This window comes from Nymphaea colorata, chromosome 3 (assembly GCF_008831285.2).
Source record: "Nymphaea colorata isolate Beijing-Zhang1983 chromosome 3, ASM883128v2, whole genome shotgun sequence".
Classification (NCBI taxonomy): domain Eukaryota; kingdom Viridiplantae; phylum Streptophyta; class Magnoliopsida; order Nymphaeales; family Nymphaeaceae; genus Nymphaea; species Nymphaea colorata.
In genome coordinates this window covers 730,621-748,844 of record NC_045140.1, presented here as the reverse complement: position 1 = coordinate 748,844, position 18,224 = coordinate 730,621, and the positions used below count along the sequence as shown (strand labels likewise).

Genomic DNA, 18,224 nt, shown 5'->3' with positions numbered 1-18,224 from the left:
TTCAGTAATAGGCATATCAATGTCTAGAAGCTACATTTGCTCTGGAACTTGTGTTTCCTACTCTAACATACATAAAAGAATTACCTTGATGAGATATGCAGATGAACCCTGTGATCCCACTTTCAGTTGAACCATCTACAAAAGAAGTGGAGAACTGCATGTCAAACAAATGAAAATTACTTCAAGATGCAAAAGGACAAGCTCGGAAGCTAAAGTATATTTTGCAACCACAGACCCAAGCAAAAATGTTACCCTTTCAACCCATGAGGCAAAAAAAAAAAGCTTCTAAATTTGCCGCACACAATATTCTACATTAAAAGACAAAACAGCAGTATTTATTTAGCCATATGAAGAACAGCAACACGATTACCTGAGTCCCCAACCAACTTAGTTAGTAAGCTAACATAGTAAAATTCCCACCAATCAGTAACAGATTGAAGCTGTCTACATGTGAATATTACATACAATAGACAGGGCACAGTTCAAGATAAAACATGCCACTTATCCTAAGGATAGTGAGAGGCAAATCGGAAAATACTTTCAAGCCGTCACAGATCCGAAGTTAACATCTTGACAACAAGTCCTGAGGAATAGATGATGTGAAATTTCATCAATCCTCTGTAAGTCTTAGTTTATTCCTGAGATTATAGAGAAATAAAAATGAGCTGATGATTATGTCCTTAGAATGCATCCATTTGCTTAGATGTCATCATTCTTTGTTTGATATGTGCACATGCAAAGGAAAGGAGAAAGCAGAGGAGAAAGAGAGAGGGACAAGGAGAGAGTTTTGAAACTAATGATCGTCCTAATGTCTTATCAAATTAAACCTGGAAAATTTGACAATGATATTCTTGCTCTTAATAGGTATTTCAGAATTTATTATCCCGAAACGGCCTTCAGTACTTCCCTCCAAATTGCTGAGGAAAACACCTATAGTAACCCACATGCTTATTACAAATTTAGCTTCGTTGACAGCATTTGGAAAAGAAATTAGTAGGTCCATCTTTGTTGCACACCATGGAACCAACCAAGCTCTTCCACAGTTCACTCCAACAACTCGAGAAAAACCCCTCAGTTCATAGTGCATGAAACTCAATTGTACATGTAGATTAGAAGGTTTAGATCTATTATAAATATCCCACACACAGACACACAGGCGCACTTGTTCCCATGAATCGAGATTTTTCTGGAAATCCTTTTCCCAAGAAAATCACAGGACCATTCAAAAGGTCTAAAAAACTAAATAAATCTTTAAAACTCTTCCGTCCTTTCTTTTTCTCTTCATTTCTTTCTTCCTTTCTTTTAATTTTTTCATCCTTCTCCCCATCTCTTCCTTTCGTTTTCCTTTTGTTCTGAGAGATGCCCAAAAACATTTTTTGGAATTTCAGACATGTCTATTTTCATTTATTCTCAAAAACCAACGTTTGTAATAATAAAACTTGCATAAGTTCCTTTTATTGATATTTTCTAAGATTACAACATATTCCCTTTTTTTCTTTTTTCTTTTTTTCCTAATAGTATTACAATACATTTGATGTACCAACAATATTTGAGACTATGTTATACACATCATCCATGGACCATGTCTAATTTGCATGTGTACCAACAATCTTTGAAGATTTGATGTATAAATCCAATTTTATAAGGATTTCAAGATTAATCGTCTTACCTTTCTCCACTCAAAATCATCTAGACATTGCATTTGCATCATTTTCTTCTTTCTACATTTTTGCATCTTTCACCCTTTTGCACAGTTACATACATATATATATGTATATATATATATATATATATATATATATATATATATATGTTCAATTTTGTGTGTGTGTGTGTGTGTGCATGTGTGTATGACATCACTGTCAAACATATAGATCTCAGGCTCTTTTATCATGGTTTTTCCCAAGTACCTTTCAGCAAAGTTGTACTTCTTTGTAAAATCCCATGAATTCAGATAATCAGAAAACATAAAAAGATTATGAGAAAACAATATGAAAATATTTTATAGTACTTCTCTCGCAAAGATATTGTTAAAGAAAATTTTGCAAATAATTGATAAATTTGAAAATAGATTTTTATAAATTAGAAAATATTATCACAAACAAATGTTTTTGGTGATATTTTGAAAATATTGTTATATTTTCCCAATAATATGTGTGTGTGTTTGTGTGTGTCTACACACAAAAGGAGGGAAAGAAGGCAAAGGAATTGTTATAAATGCTTTTCTTGTTAAGAAGGAGAGGAAAAGAAAGGAATTGACAAGAATCATGTTTGTTTAGCTATATAAAGTAAAGGAAACAAAAGAATTTAAGTTTGCTTACACAGTCCGTGTGTTAGGGGCCCAAAATGACAGAAATATCCTTGATGGTAAAACAGAAGAACGCCCCTTAAGGGAAAAAAGTGAAACTCTAAAAAAATGACTTCTAACAAAAAGACGAAAGTACCCCTCCAATCGAATGATGGAACATGGGTTCCATGTTAGCCGCCTAACATTAGCCTTATCTCAAGGACATAAAAGAAGAAATCTTTGCATGGTGGAAGAGATATGGGATACAATAAAAAGAATGTGGTGGAACCTCACAACACAGGACATTTGTTCCACCTATGGTAGGAAAGTGCCTTATTCTTGTTAGGAAAATCAGAAACCAACTCATATCAAAGTAAATTGCTTTATCAAGAATACAGCTCAGGTTATTCAACAACAAAAATGCATGAAAGATAGTACCAGAGGATGAAGCATTGAAAGTAACATTTTGGAAGATAAGCTACTAGTTAGCAAGTTTGAAGGGTTTAATTGAAGCAAATTGACCAGAAAACTCAGCAAAAAAATGGTGCAATCTACTTAATCAAGTCATGTCCATAATGTGATTTCATTTGTCTACCTCCAGTCCTCTTAATTTTTCCAAATTCTTCTTCCATGTGCCGTCAAAATAATGTGTTCTTCATTTTTGTATCTGTTCCCAAAGCCTGCTGAACTAGGTTGTTTCCATTATTATTTATGTTCAAAATAGCTGTATTATGTTTATTCAAGGAGAACAGTAGTCCAATGTTTGACATATTGGAAGAAGAACCTGCCTCAAAGTCAGATGATGAAATCACCAAAGCCTGAGTTAGAAGACCCAAGTTCTCCATGTTGTCATTTCTAGGTAGAAACGAACAAGTTGATAGTTTTCTGTATACATATGAAATATTGTTTATGCGAAAAGTGAAGTTGCCCAACCAGGCAAGCCAAATCACCAACTTTACTAGGCGAGTCAAGAGTCATTTGACTCCTCCGAAGCCGTCGGGTTTTAAACCTTGATTTATACATCATTATACATAAGGGCCCATGCAACTCTTTAGGTGTTTCCTTAAACGTTATTCAGGAAGCTAAGCTGAGACCAATATTCCAGAGTAATGCGTGTGATGTTCCTAAGTCTGCAGTTTGAACATAAAAAGGGCGCCTGTCTATCTCCTAGAAGAGTTTACGCCATAACATCAACGCAGTGCATCTCCATATACTTGAGCGCGTAGAATCTTCTGGAATTATTTGTGTCCCAACCAAAAGCAGACCACAAACCATTAACAGTGTCCGCCAAATAGCCCATAAGGACGTTGAGAACCGTGAGATTCCTATGTCAAGACTCAAGACCCTTTACTTCATCTTACTTGCTGACAATTTGAAACCAGAGCTTTCAGAAACAATGGGAGGCTATTAAATATAATAATTTTAACTCCTTGAATGCCACGGCTTCTCAATTTCTGCACACATCTGACCACATGTGATAAATGAAGAAAATACGAGACATGAACAATAAAAATGTCAAAGACAATTGAAGCGAATAAAAAAAAAACTAACGAATCCTCCCTATCGCGGTGCATTCTAATCGACAGAAGCCTAACCTCCTTATCTCTGTCTCCAGGAGCAACCGCACCGAGCAGAAGGTCCTGCGGATCGTCATCGCCGGCGCAGCTGCCCACGCCTTCACCAGTAGAAAAGCCGAGGAAGAATGAGCAGACAATGATCGCGAAGAGAGCAGCAGCAACGGATACCTCGACCTCCCACCAGGACGGGAGGAGGAACCCGAGCGCCATCTCCCCTATCGCCACCATTTCATTTAATCGTCGCCCTCGTCCTCCCCTCCCTCCTAAATTCCCAACAATTCCGAACCCGGGGAGTTTCCCGCCCGCAGGGAATTGCCGAGCTCCGGTTACCGCGAGACCGCAGTGCTCCGACCGACGGGATCGCTGCTCCTGGAACCGAAGCCGGAGGAGGATCGGGCGAAGGACATTCTTTCGAGGGAGACTAAAGGCGGAGCGGCAGGGAACGGAAAGACCAGCGGAAGAAGAGGAGAAACTTCAACGCCCCCCGCAGCTTTTCTTCCTTTATTAGGAGGGGGACTGACAAAAATGACTCCCCATCTTTCCGAAAAGTTATCAGGAGAAGGGGTCGCTCTTTGCAAATATGAAAAATTGTTCTGGTGAATAGTGCTCTGACATTACGTCAACAAGTTTTCCAAACTACGGCTTTGCTCCCTTGCCGTCACCCGCAAGGCATTGAATTCTGGTAATATGTATCAGATGATATTGACTGGCAATTACTACTTAGGGTCTGAAAAGACGGCAAGCACCGACGCTTCAATTGTAGTTGTTGGCTGCATTTATTCAAGACAACAATCGTTGTGGAAGATAAAAGAAAAGAATTCTTGGTTTAAGACAACAACGTTGAATTAGAAGATGATAAAAGAAAATTGTTGGTTGCATTAAAAGATTGTTTTATGTAGAACCAAGAAAACTTATAGAATCCAGAAAGCTAGATAGCGTCTTTTAATTAGGATCGGATTTAGAACAAATATACTTTTAGTTGTATCTATTTTCTAAAAATATTCATATACTTTAATTCTTCAAGAATAAAAAAAAAGCCTCATGTTTTTGAAACGTGATCTCTTCTTGTAGATTTTAGCCACCTAAAACGGAAATCGGACTCACATAATAGTGTTAAGTGGGGAATCCGACTTACTGTGTTGGGCTCCTACATGCTGCTTTATACTTTTTAATGATTTCATATTTAGTGACGTTCTAAGTTAGCATGAATTATAACAAAAAAAAAAAAAATTGAATGTCCATTTTGACTTAAAATGGCTGATGTAGTTAATGTTTTATAGGACCTCTCTTTTGTATGTTTAGCATATTGTTATTGATACATGAATTTCTATATAACGTTTATATAGAGTATTTTTAAAAATCACTACGATATATATATATATATATATATATATATGCAAGTTTTGAAAGCGAAGCTACCTTTTAGCTGTTGCAGGTAAGTGAAATGTGTAAAAGTTTTATTATAACAATGTTGGACTCAGACCTATCTACATGTAGTGCTCACACCAGACCCTGGCCAATGATTTGGAGCCCTACATGCACCTAACCTCAATTTATAGTACCTAAGTCTCTATCTTGCTATTGGTTTGACTCGAGCGTAGAGCTATAATTTTTTTTTGTGGGCCAGTAAATATATAGTTAACAAATTTTTAATTGACCATGAGGCATTGACTCAGATCTCGCTGGCTATTCTATAGAACTGAACCCAAGTTCACCGAAGTTTTAGCACTAAATTAAGGTTTCAATGCCCCACGAAGACTCCATCTACCTCCGCCCTTGGTTGGACTCTGATGGTCAACTTTTTCTTATAAGATATGATTAATAATGTCTCCTTGAGATAAAGGAATAGTGAAAAAATTCTTCTTATTTCATTGATTTACCCCACATGCTTCTTGGTACTCAACAAATCCATGTTGTTTCTACAATTGATTGGAAACTTGTAGGTCAATGGCTTGGGTCCCCAGTTGGGTTCATATCATTTTGGTATCATTCATTTGCATTAGATATTCAAAATCGAAAAGAAATTCATGGTGGAGAAACCATGAAGGTGACTTTTGAATCTTGATTTCTATTGTTGATTCTCAAGTATAGCATGTTTAACATATGCTAAACTTTAATCGACACACCAGTGGCGAACCCAGAAAAATTGGCTGGAGGGACATTCATTCAAAAATACTCATATCTGGCAGGACACTTATATACATATAAGGATAAATGTTTAAAGACACCTCTTTAAAACTAAAGAAATTTTAAGAGGCTAATTGTGGGCAGCGTCTGATGACCTTGAATTTTGATTCTAAAATTAAAATTCTAAAAACAAAACTCCACTACAAATTGGAATTGGAATGAAAATTCTGGTTCTAGTTTCCCTTTGTATTTGATACTCTAGGTTTTTTATTTCATGAATTAGAATTCTAGAATTGATAAATTAAAACCATCATAGCATGTGTCTTAAAAAGAGACGAACTAATTCTAAAATTCTAGAATCATAATTTTCACCCCTTCGAGCAGAATCATAATTCCAGAATTTTGATTCAAGAATGAGCCTATAACTCTGGAATCAAAATTCTTTGTTTGATAATGCAATTCCCATTTCATCAAAGCAATTCGACAATGCCAACCTCATCAAACACTCCCCAGAGAATAAGTACCAGTTACTTGTGCTAGATAGTACTCCTAACCCTAGCATCTATGGAAATTTTGTGCCTCTCACACATAGAAGCATACTTCTGCTAATTAGGAAAGAAAATGATGCAGCTTTAAAGTACTAAGAGTGATTAAACCAACCAATATGCATTGCCTCATGATCATTCGAATTTAATGTAAGTGGGTGTGTGATCTTGCATTTCTTGAGGGATCATTATTGTTCAAAGTATTAAGAAGGGCTTCATAATTCAATTGGAAAATTTCGGTGTAAACGATTCTCTAGGAAATTGATGCATATTGGAAGTGCTAAATCACGAAGACCATTGTTGTACAGTAGTCACTACAAAGGGAGCTTGTCATTCTAGAACAACAGGAAGAAAAACAAGGAACTTTATCAATAGTATCCCATTCTCAAGGGCACATACTCTTTGCCTAGATTTTCCATGTAGCACCAAAGATTCAACTTCTGCTTGACGAAAAAGATACCACAACAATAAATTTGCATCACACAGGGCAGTATTGGAGAGAGAGACAGAGAGAGAGAGAGAACACAGCTCAGTGCCTTGTCAAAGCATCCAAATTTTGTTGGTGATATGTACTTGGGAGCAGGGCCGGGGACAGAAATTTTATATGAGGGGGCAAATTATAATTTCAAAATTTTAACAGAGGCCCAAATATAATTTTTTAAAGTTTTTATATAACATAAATGAAAATTTTTAAAATTTACATTTTTTCTTTTTGAATTTTTGAGGGGAGCCACAATGCCCAATAGCCCATTGAAGATTAGTATGGTTGAGCCTGAGGACAGATCAGTGAAGTAGATTCTTCCTTTTTATCCATAGAAAACCCTCCAAACTGTAAGATATAACTTTACCAAAAAAAGTTTATTGTGAACTTTTGGTTTGAATGACAAGCAAAATCTCATGGAACGTGAAACACATATGAACAATAATATATTTCTGGAAAAGCTCCTAGTTTGGTGGATTCCATTCCACCCGCCAATAGCTTTGGTTCTTGCACTGAAAAGGCTAGAAAACAACTTCCTCATAAGTTCTTGAAGTTTTCCAACAATCTTGACTACGGGATTACAGTTTCGATAATGGGTGTTACAAACTAGCTAATTAGCGGCGAGCAACTCCTTAGGCAGATTCCTCCTTTTGCTCCTCAGAAGGAAAGTTGTAGATTGTCTAAAAGAAGCAAAGAAGGCTTTCATTCAAAAGCAGCGACTCTACCGAGCCCATGGTCCCATGGGCACTACTGAGCGAATTAAGCAAGTTGGGAACGAAGCAACAACTTGTGGCAACTTGTGGAAAAAAATTTAATGAGGAAACGATGAAGGTGTCCTTTGTTTAACTAGTAGCTTCGCCTTTTCTATCTCATTTGCTGCCTTCTTCTTCGACTCCCTATTATTCAAGTCACTCTGGGGAGATCTTATGAGTAAAATTAACAATAAGGGTTTCTGTTGGTGCATCGCGATAGTGCAATGCATGACCATTCTACAGTTTTGAGTTTCAGATTCTATTGATCGAGTTCTTGAGTCAAAGGTTTCTGTTGGTGCATCGTGATCATGCATTCTACAGTTTTGAGTTTCAGATTCTATTGATCGAGTTCTTGAGTCAAAGGTTTCTGTTGGTGCATGAATGAGCATTCTACAGTTTTGAGTTTCAGATTCTATTGATCAAGTTCTTGAGTCAAAGGTTTCTGTTGGTGCATCGCGATAGAGCAATGCATGAGCATTCTACAGTTCTGAGTTTCAGATTCTATTGATCGACTTCTTGAGTCAAAGGCACAACCAAGTTTCTTCTTTATCTCAGCAACTCCTGTTATAAGTCTAGCTCTTAACTCTGCTTTATTATTAGATTACAACAGCAAAACATAAGTGCAGTTGGTTGGTTCCAGCCTATTCTTGGATACACAACTTGCACACAGTCCCCTTCCAGAAAAGATCAACTGGCCGTGAATGGGAAGCAGACAGGAGGGCCCAACACACAGCGCAGTCTGGAGTTTGAATTTAATGTCTTTAAATGCATTAGCAGGGAACAAGGCCCACCACATGGTCGAGGCCAAACATGATCCCCATCCTCCTTTCATGCTAAATATGATTTAGACAGTCACTTTAAATCTACATGTCTTTTTTCTTAAAGCAGAAGGGAAGCAGATGGGATATCACTTGAATCCATAAATGGGTAGACAATACAACTCACGCCAGTCATAAAGCAAACAACGTTGCAGTTGCCAATATCTGAGTTTTGTAAAAACAAAATGGAAATATTTATCTTCATATTGGGAAAAATACATTTTCGAAGAAGTCTGTTCCATATTAGGAAAAATACATTGTTTATTGCAGTTTAAAACAGAAAATAAAGAACCATCCACGTTGTGCCATGTGTTTGAATTCGTTATTCTTGCTGTCTCTCTATCTTCATATTCACAAGATCTTGTGAAAAGACGATAATTATCACGACAGTTCCAAAGTCGTGCCTCATATTGTAGTTCGAAACACAGAAAACACGTAAGTGTATTGCACTGACTGTAAGTTCTTTTTGGAAAAAAGGACCTTGATCACAGAAAAATGTAGCGTTTCACAGTATTTATGAAGTTATGAACCCATTCTTATACTTCCTTGCCATAGAAGAAGATTGGCTAATTGTCAATACTTGCAGATTCATTGTTAGCTTGGCTTATCACAGAACAAGGTCATGAATTATATACTGTGATCTCTGTGTGTGTGTGTGGGGGGGGGGGGGGGGGTAAGAAACTCCATGTATGTACAATACAACTGGAATAATGAACACTTTATTAAGGGGACGAGGACACGTTGTTTTCCAACTGATGACCTGTTCAATAGAAACAAAAAGTGGACTGAAACATACACTGACTAAAGCTCAATACAGAAAGCATTGGTTCACATAAAGCCCCAAAATGCAATCTTTACATCAATAATTGAGGAAGCAACCTAACTTTCAAATTTGTTTGTGCCGACCACGTTGGTTCACTCAAGCCCATCCTGTCTTTAGCTGGTAGGATGAACCTTAGTCTGAATCCTCAAGACTCTTCAGCTTAACAAGGCTCTCTACATCAGGAACGAAAGGCAAGATAACCCAAGTCGGCAAGTCCGGATCAGAAATAAACACTAAAGAAGGATATCATGCCTTTTGCTCAATTGCTCGTTCATAAATCTACATCTGAGAGACGCTGTAGAACAGAAGTAATGATCTTTTTCCCAGTAAAACTCTGACCTGTAAGATTTCTTCATCCTCCTGCCCGTCTTCTCTTTGATGCCACGACTACCATAGTTGCTGGATCTAGCAGGAAAGTTTGGTATCACATACTGGAATAATTTGCAGATTGAGGCACCCCAATGCAGTTGAGCTGTGGAAACATCTCTGGACGACTCTGCGATGCCAAAAGGCTTCTGATCAGCATCGCCTTAGACACATACGTATATATTTATGGATATATTTGGATGTGATGGGAGCCATGGATGCTAACTGCATAGCTTGACAGTACATGCTACTGCTTGCGCCCAAAACTTGAGCCTAGCTTTCACTTCCTCAGGATGGTCCCCTGTGAAAAGGAGAAGCCGATCAGATAATGACAACATATATACCATGAAGACAAGGTAGAAAGAATCTCAACTTAACTAACCAACCAACGCTAGAAATTCAATTCCGTAGATACAGTGTCTACCAGTTTCTAGTTCTTGATCGGTCATAAAAACATAATGTTCAAAGTCCTTATAATATCATAAAACTGAAAAAATGGTTTGGAGAATTCTAAAAGACATTAACCTGAGCCTTTTCATGAGATCATTAGAAATTGGAAGCTGGATTTGCAGGCTTGGAGGCCACTATGGCGTACAGAATATTTGTAGGAGGCCTGTGCAAGCAGCAAGTAAAAGCGTTTAAATTGCAATAAGGATTTAGGCGAAAGCAAGTTCAGAAAACGTAGAAGTTTCAGTTGTTAATAAGAGGAAACATATCTCATAATGAAAGCTCAAAGGAAGGATAAGAAACTGGAAAGAATAAGGTTATCTTCAAAATGAAGGAACTAAACAATTCCACGGAGGATATCTTTCCTGGAAATAGTTAGTACTGCCGCTTAAGCCAGAGTCAAGTCAACGCTCCGTGATTTATTTGAAAAGGACTCAGAAAAACGAGATCCAAGTAAGATAAGAATCCGGGTGTCCTAATATATTAAACGTCGGTTATACCTTTCAAGAGTGAAAAACGAAAATCTTCTCAAATTTCAATCGTATTTAAGTTAAAGCTAATCCATATCAGAGAAACAAGGAAATAAACTTACAAAGAAAAGAACAGAAAAATCTCAGAACAAAATGAAACGTCATCGTCAACCATTAAAGAAAAACGACCCTCTTCAAGTACACGAAAGTATAAATGTAGAAAGAAGCTTAATCTAATGCTAAGTTCATTCCTCAGCCTTAAATAAACACTTCCTCGTTTCTCATACGCCATAAACAAGACTTAGAAAATTCAAATCTACGTTAAAAGAGTCTTAAACACCCAACCAAGATCGCCTGAATCCACAACCGGACGACATAAAAGGTTCTTCCAAAATCCTTCGCGAAGCCTAACAGAACCATCCTTCAAGATAAAAAAAAAGCTCTCAGATGAATAAGAACAAAGTGGGAAAACTAAGCCCATACCAGGGCTGGAGATCTTCCAGTTGGCAATGGGAGATCCACCCTCCGACGGCGAGGACGACAAATCCGAAGACGGCGACCTCTGCTGCTGCTCGTCCATGAACCTCTGACTCATGGAATAGCAGAGCTCCAGGGCGGGCAGCGTGTTGCAGAGCTCGGGGATCTCCTCGTAACTGAACCCAAACCCCAAATCCACGCACCCCTTCAGCTCATCGAGATCATCATCCGTCAGGCTCTTGGTCCTGCTGAACCTCTTAACCCCATCCTCCTTGCGACGGTCACTGCCAGACCCTTCCCCCTCCTCCTCCTCCTCCTGCATCTCCTCCTCCTCCTCCTCGACATACCCTTCGAGCATAATCCCCCCCATCTTCTCCCCCCGCCACCTCCCCCTTCTCGAGTCCTCCATAGAAACCAAGGTTTCTGGGACGCCATGACCAACATCGGAACCCATCTCTCTCTCTGTCTCTCTCTCTGTCTCAGTGGGAAGGGGAGCCCCGCCTGCCCTTTTAAAAACGTCATGGTGAATGGCATGGCATGTGATGCATGTATGTCGTACGTGCATGATGGCCATGGACATGATGACATGGCACCGAACCCAGATGAACGGTGATCGCGACTGGTCTTGTTGCTGGGACCCACAGTCACATGGGCCTGCGGGTCCCACGGAAGCACAAGCCAAAGATCTGACGTCTATACAGAGGCACGTGTGGTCCTGGGGGAACGACGTGGGCCCCATCCGACGTGGAAGGCGGGGCCCGCACCCTTCGTTGCCACAGGAGCAGCTCTGGCACTCAATCAGGAGTCTCCACGTGGGCAGCAAGGGGCAAGGGCGGGGCAGGCGGGGGCCGTTCCGGACCCGCATGGTCGGAACGGCCAAACAAGGAACCGATGGTCCGAAGGACATCCACGTCATCTCTCTCTCGGGGATGGGTACACGACCGGGGACGTGGAAAATTGTCTTCCTAAGGCGTTTGAGGCCGGACGCCGGGAACCGCTTGTCCAGCTTTCTGTGTTTGGAGAACTAGGAAAAAGCAATGGGGCCGAAATTTTGTTGGTATCTAAAAGCACCTTACGAATACTATTTTATATTTAAGCGCTTTAAAAAAGAACCTTAATAATAATAATTTCAGTCTTTTAATTTTGTTTGCCAAAAGCTATCAAAATAAATGTGGTTTTAGACGATTGATTTGACAAGTATCACCCCACAATCACCACAAAAATCTGAATACCTATGATTTTGTGATCCATGACCAAACGTGAAGAACATGCAAACATTGACGTTGATATATATATATATATATATATAAAAGATGTGGTAAAGAATTATTTCTTTATTTTGTATTGTTAAAAGAATAAAAGACGTATATTGTTAATGAAAACCATAGTAAAACGATTGAGCACCTTTTGCAATAGGTTTTAGTGACACCATGTTTACAAATTAATCACATGATCATAGTGATAGTCCGATATATATAAACTTCACCATCAAATCAATCACATCAATTTGAGGCGACATGTTTGATCACAATACAATAAAGCACCAACGCTTTCTAGGCAGAATTATCCACGAGCTTTCCTTCCAACGCAGTGGATATCCAGTCAAAGTGCGTCCAAATCCCAGTCCATTGTGGGACAAATAAGCGAGGTGTTGGTGGACTCAACCCGATAACTAATTGGCTGGGACCCATGGACCATAATTGAGAAGGGGTCGGGCCCAGGCCTGGCCAAGTTGGGCCTGAGCCCGGGCCTGATTTATAAAGAAATATAAATATATATATATCAGGCCCGAGTTGGGCCCCAAAACCCGACGTCCACCCTTACCCAAAAGCATCTATCTATTGTGCGAGTTGATGCATGGTAGGACTAAATAAATGACAAAATCTCTTTGCGAAGGTGATTTCTCTTAAAATAGAAAAAATGAAATAGACATAAAAATTTTTACCAAAAAAGCAACACATTTATAGTTATATAATTATAGAAAATCCAAGTGAGTTCATGTCTCCCTTTGCTCCTCCATCAATGGAACAATAGCCAGCTAAACCCACACAGAGTTCTTTGATAGATTTACTTCTTGGTCTCAGTCCAAATCATTTACTGCTTATCATCAACCAAATTGCAGTTAAAAGTAGACAACTTTCATTCATTGAGCGAGATGTATTAATCACACCACTTGAAAAACGCCTGCCCTTCATTTTTTTTGCCTCCAGCTACGTCGGTGTCAGCGATAGCAAGAGTGCACCCTTCAGCTTGGATGTCACGTCCTACCACCTTAAATCACATAAACATAAGAAATCAAACTAGATACATGCAGCTTTCATTCATTCTTCACTCTTTTTAACTACAACAAAAAAAAAAAAAACTTATAAAGTTACTTGCCCAACATAAAATTTGATCGGCATAGAGTCAATGGTGAACTCAGTGTTTTCTAATCCTTTTTTATTTTTGCAAAACTTGGTCTTCCATCAAGTCACGAACCAATATATTTATTTGTGAGTGAGCCGGAGGTTAACAACCTACTACTTTATGGTTTAAGAAAGTAGCACTTACCTGAATCGAACCGACAATATGCATTCTATGTCCTCTGAGGCAAGCCAATATATTTATTTATTAATTAAACTGTAAAAAAAAGAAAAAAAAAGGATAGAGTCTAATGTCGTTATCAAGGAATGAGTATTTGATTTCACTTATCAAACATCAAGCTGCCATCTATTTGGCAGCACTTTGTGATTCAGGCGAGTCCTCATGAGGCCTCTCCTTTTCCGACGACCACCTTCACATTTTGTCAGGTTTATTTAAAAGAGAGAAAAGGTCGCGAGCAAAAGGAGCCTTCGTTTCTTTCATTCCTCTTTATCTGCTCCACTTATTCGGGCATCTTCCTATCCAACTCTAAACAGATTCTCTTCTATTTTGGACCACAATCTTCATTGGACCCAGTTTCTTGGTTTGAGAATTTTCCACCCCATTGCCTTTTGGCAGGGACACTGGAATGGCTTGCATTGATCTGCCAATTGAAGAGTGCCATGTGTTGCCTTTTAAAATATTTTTAGAATTTTTTATTTTTTTATTTTTTATATATTATTTCATCAACTCACGGACGATTCAATCGAACCGGCGAATATCGACCGGTTCCCTAAATCAACGGCCTCACCAAATCGGTTTCCGAATCGAGTCTCGCAATAGTGTCTTTTGGTTGTTGTCTCAGATTCGTGGTTTGTTTATCATGTTCTCGTCAACATTTTAGTTAAGATGTGTCAGTAATGTTCTCTCTTGATAGATCTCTTTTCATGCATGGTCGAACCGTGTGACAACTATTAACCACATCCTCAGTTCAAATCTTGAGGGTGCTATCTTTATAGTATTGAGGAGTGTTGACTTGGGTTGAGAGTTGCCGTTCTGAGACTAATGGGGCTAGGTCTTAGTAGCCTTCTTTCCATTTCTCCTCTTTTTCGTGCATAAAAGAAAACAAGTAAAGTATAATATCAAAAAGTATAAAGTGTAAACTTTTAAGAGCATAATTGTCCACATCAGTCAGCCTCAACTAAAATTTCCCCTCAGCTAAATATTTCTGGCTCAGCTGCCATGTTCAATCAACTAGTGGCAACAATAGCAGGTAGGGAGTGCTTCGCCTCATAGTCACAAATAACATTAACGAGTTTTAAACAACGAGGTTTTTCTCGGGTATAATGTGGCGAACATGAAAAAAATAGGAAAAATACGGTAAAATTTTAAAAAATAAAAATAATAAGAAAATAAAATAAGTGAAAAACTAATAACACAAACATCAAAAAGTAAGTATATTTGCAACAAATAAAAAATAAAAAAAAACTGCTTGGTATTAAAGAAATAAAAAAATGAAAAAGTAAAAAAAAACTAAAAAATGCGTTAAAAAGGCATTAACGGTTTTTTTTTTCAAAAAAATGCATTTTTTAAGGTTCTGAACGGCCATTTAATTTGTCAAAAAAAAAAACGTGTTTTCTGTGACAATGCTTTAATCAGGTTACTGCATTTGAAGATTATTTGTGTGGATTTCTATTACCTTGTATTAAATCATGCTAAACAAGATTGGCATAGAATCATGAATTTATTAATTATTAAGTGTTCAGTTTAAATGGGAAGACCTAAGAAGTTCAGACAATTCAATCTTGTCGAATGTCTAATGTTGTTGGATGGGTAAAATTGAAAAAAAAAAAAAATATCGCTACAAAACAGTAACTTTGTTGGTATCAAAGATGGCTTATAGTAAGACGGTTTATGGTGGATCTAGTAATGACTTGCAATATTTTTATAAATAACTTTTTAAATTTTAACCATAAGAAGCTAAGCATTTATGAACTAAAAAAAGAAGATGGCACTCCAATGCAACAAAACTTGAAACAGAAAAGCGCCATGCACATGAATATAACAAAATCTCTTTTGAATGAACTCTTCAAAAAACAAATCTACAACTACAACAAAGTCACTTCTAATAAAGTTAATATGATATTTAAGGTGATTTTTTTTTAAATATAATCTTATCAACATGATCTTAAGGATAGATTGATGCAAAATGCAGATTAAGTTGATCATTTTTTGAGTTTCAATAGTTTTTTATAATAAGCAAAAATGAATGGCATAAGATCAACATTTTGATAGTAGAAAAATCAACAATTTTCGTAAAAAACAACTTGATTGAAAGCGTATTTTATATCAAAATACTTCAGATGTTTATATAATTTATTTATTTTTTTTTTTAAAAAAAGTAAAAGGTCTAATTTTTGTTCATGACCTATTGGTCTGGTTTTTATCAATAACGAACTAACAATGCATGGTCTCAAACTAACCAAGTGTGTTGTATCCCTCGAACAATTTCAAGTGGTTTTGGCTCATTTACCAGACTCATTGAAAGCTTGATGCGGCTCATAGATTGAAACTACTTTCGGCAACTGGAGCCTTCAGCTTTTTTGTGTTACAGAAACGTCTTGGTTTCTTGTTTTTGTGTTCATCTTCATCTATTCTTTGATTGATTTAGATCCTACCACTAATAAAGCGGCTAAGACAGAATACCCATCCGCCAGCAGGTTGATGGAGTTGAGCCACCAACCCTCGGTTTCCAAGGCAGAGCCCTAAAATTCTAAATCTTTCAAATTTTGTAAATAATATTTTTCTAAAAACCTCTGTTTTTCAAAGTAGACCAGGTTACATGTTCGACTATATATATATATATATATATATATGCACTCCACATCAGTGCGATGTAGATTTGATTGATATAAAATAAAAGATGCTTCATTTCATGCATTGAAGGAGTAGAGTCGATGTATTTTTCAACGAGACATCAACTGGCCACATTCTCCAAAGAAATACAGAATATTCTGGCCTTCTTGTTTCTTTTCACTAGCTCCCTAGGCTTGCACCGCGTCCTTGCATGAGCTAAAGTGTTGGATAGTGACCATCAGCCCTATCGCTTCAGCTCGTAACTGCGAGGCGGCTCACTCACAGTGACGAGATAATCCAACATAAAGCATGTCCTGTAGCAAAAAGCTACACAGTTTTTTATCCACTTGGGTGAGCGATGAAGCCTTGATTTCAACTCACTTGCTAACAACAAGCTTTGGATTAGAAGACTTTGGGTCATGTTTGAAGGATGCCGGCCCTTTCAGAAGTGGCATAACAACTAGTGCAACTTCTTTCATAGAATTCAAATTCTGCAACAACAGCCTGCTCATGATATTTTGTCTCTTTTAACCCAAACAATGTAAACTGTAAATTTGGTTCCTTCAGCTTTTGGTGCCTCTTGGTTTGTTTCCGTTCCTGGCTCGCTCTTGCCCTTAAGGTAAAGTGACTGCCAATTTTCGTTGTATATATATTTTGTTGTTGGAATAAAAAGGTTAGGGGGTCTTTCCCCTACAGGGTTGTTGCGGAAGAACTAGCTGTAGCAGGGAACATGGCCTGTCTTAAGAACTTTTTTTTTTAAAAAAAGTTTTTTATGTTAATATTTTCAAATGTTTAATTCTGGTCCATATAAAAATTTTAAAAAATATAATGCAATTGAGGCAAGAAAAAAAAAATCTACCTCTACTAGTTTCTAAGTGGAAAACAAACTAGAGATGTGATCTTGGGATCAATTAAAGGACCCAAATATGTTATTGTTTTCCTCTTAATTTGACTAATCACTTTCTTTATTTAAATTTTTATTTGTAATGACGCTTATCAACTTGGGGTGGCCAAAATGCTTTTTAATTGTTGTCTCCAAAGACTCGAGTGGGTTCCAAGTAATTAGGCGTATTTAAATAATGCGGTCATGACTAATTAATTTGGGGCAGATTGGTTTTTAATTTTTAAGTGGATAACCAGCCTGGTAGAATATAAAGTCTGTGTTTTAGCCAAATTTTTCACGGGTGATATGTTAAGCCATATAGTATCTGTGATTGCCTCTTCAAGTGTGTGCGTATGCGTGTCGCAAATAATGCATTCCGCGGCTAAAAACTGTAGCAAATTAACTGCTGTCACAAAATAAGATGGTTTTTAGCACCATCATCCAGCCATAAAGATTAAAACATCATCCAGCCATAAAGATGGGCTGCTTATTTCAATTTCTATGCATATATTGAAAACAGCAGCAACCTTTGTGACCGGATGGTTTTTATTTTATGTCGTTAAAACCATTGCAAAATGTTTGAAAAAGATACACATTTTGCAGCGGTATTTAGCACCGCAAAATTTATAAAAAAAAAAAACCATCAGGTCATAAGGTAGCCGACTGCTCTAATATATATATATATATATATATATATATATATATATATATATATAAAGGTTGCTAAAGACAAATTGGGCAATGATAATTGAGGCATGTGAAGCTCAGTACAACAGAAAATAAGTCAGTAAAGATGCGGCTGCCAACAAGGAAAACAAACTAAATTTTGCTAGGAAGATCAATACCAAAGCCAAATTTTGCTAGGAAGATCAATACCAAAGCCAGCTATAAAGCCAAGAAATAAACTACCCAATCTTGCTAGGATTGAAATAATGCGGCTTTGATTGTCTTTCATGGTTCTTGATACTCAAGGTC

General features: G+C 37.5%; 2 protein-coding genes across 12 annotated transcripts in view; both read right to left on the bottom strand.

Annotated features, from left to right (window-relative positions):
• LOC116250235 (BAG-associated GRAM protein 1) overlaps positions 1 to 4,372 on the bottom strand; it is a 34,536-nt gene extending 30,164 nt beyond the window's left edge. For 6 of the 11 annotated variants that reach the window (XM_050076607.1, XM_050076605.1, XM_050076604.1 and 3 more), the window contains exons 1-2: positions 3,883 to 4,369; positions 85 to 135 (exon numbers count right to left, since the gene is read on the bottom strand). In XM_050076607.1, coding sequence (XP_049932564.1) covers positions 85 to 135; positions 3,883 to 4,092 — 261 coding nt within the window. In that variant the 5' untranslated portion in view covers positions 4,093 to 4,369. Of the gene's footprint in view, positions 1 to 84; positions 155 to 3,882 lie in introns of all 11 variants that reach the window. The other 5 variants (XM_050076608.1, XM_031623783.2, XM_050076609.1 and 2 more) reach the window with 4 other exon arrangements.
• A 4,918-nt stretch (positions 4,373 to 9,290) lies between these two features.
• LOC116249628 (uncharacterized) lies at positions 9,291 to 11,555 on the bottom strand. Its single transcript, XM_031622794.2, has 2 exons — positions 11,177 to 11,555; positions 9,291 to 10,077 (listed from the first exon to the last, which is right to left on the bottom strand). Exons 1-2 carry the CDS (start codon positions 11,538 to 11,540, stop codon positions 9,998 to 10,000), a joined length of 444 nt encoding a protein of 147 aa, XP_031478654.1. The 5' UTR covers positions 11,541 to 11,555; the 3' UTR covers positions 9,291 to 9,997.
• Positions 11,556 to 18,224: the final 6,669 nt, after the last annotated feature.

What these genes read in the sequence shown, in the direction of transcription:
- LOC116249628 (XM_031622794.2), bottom strand. Translation starts at nt 11,540, where the DNA reads ATGGGGGGGATTATGCTCGAAGGGTATGTCGAGGAGGAGGAGGAGGAG. An exon ending in CTGGAAGATCTCCAGCCCTG is followed by an intron (nt 10,078 to 11,176) that starts GTATGGGCTTAG and finishes TCCTTTTCACAG; the next exon opens with GGGACCATCCTGAGGAAGTG.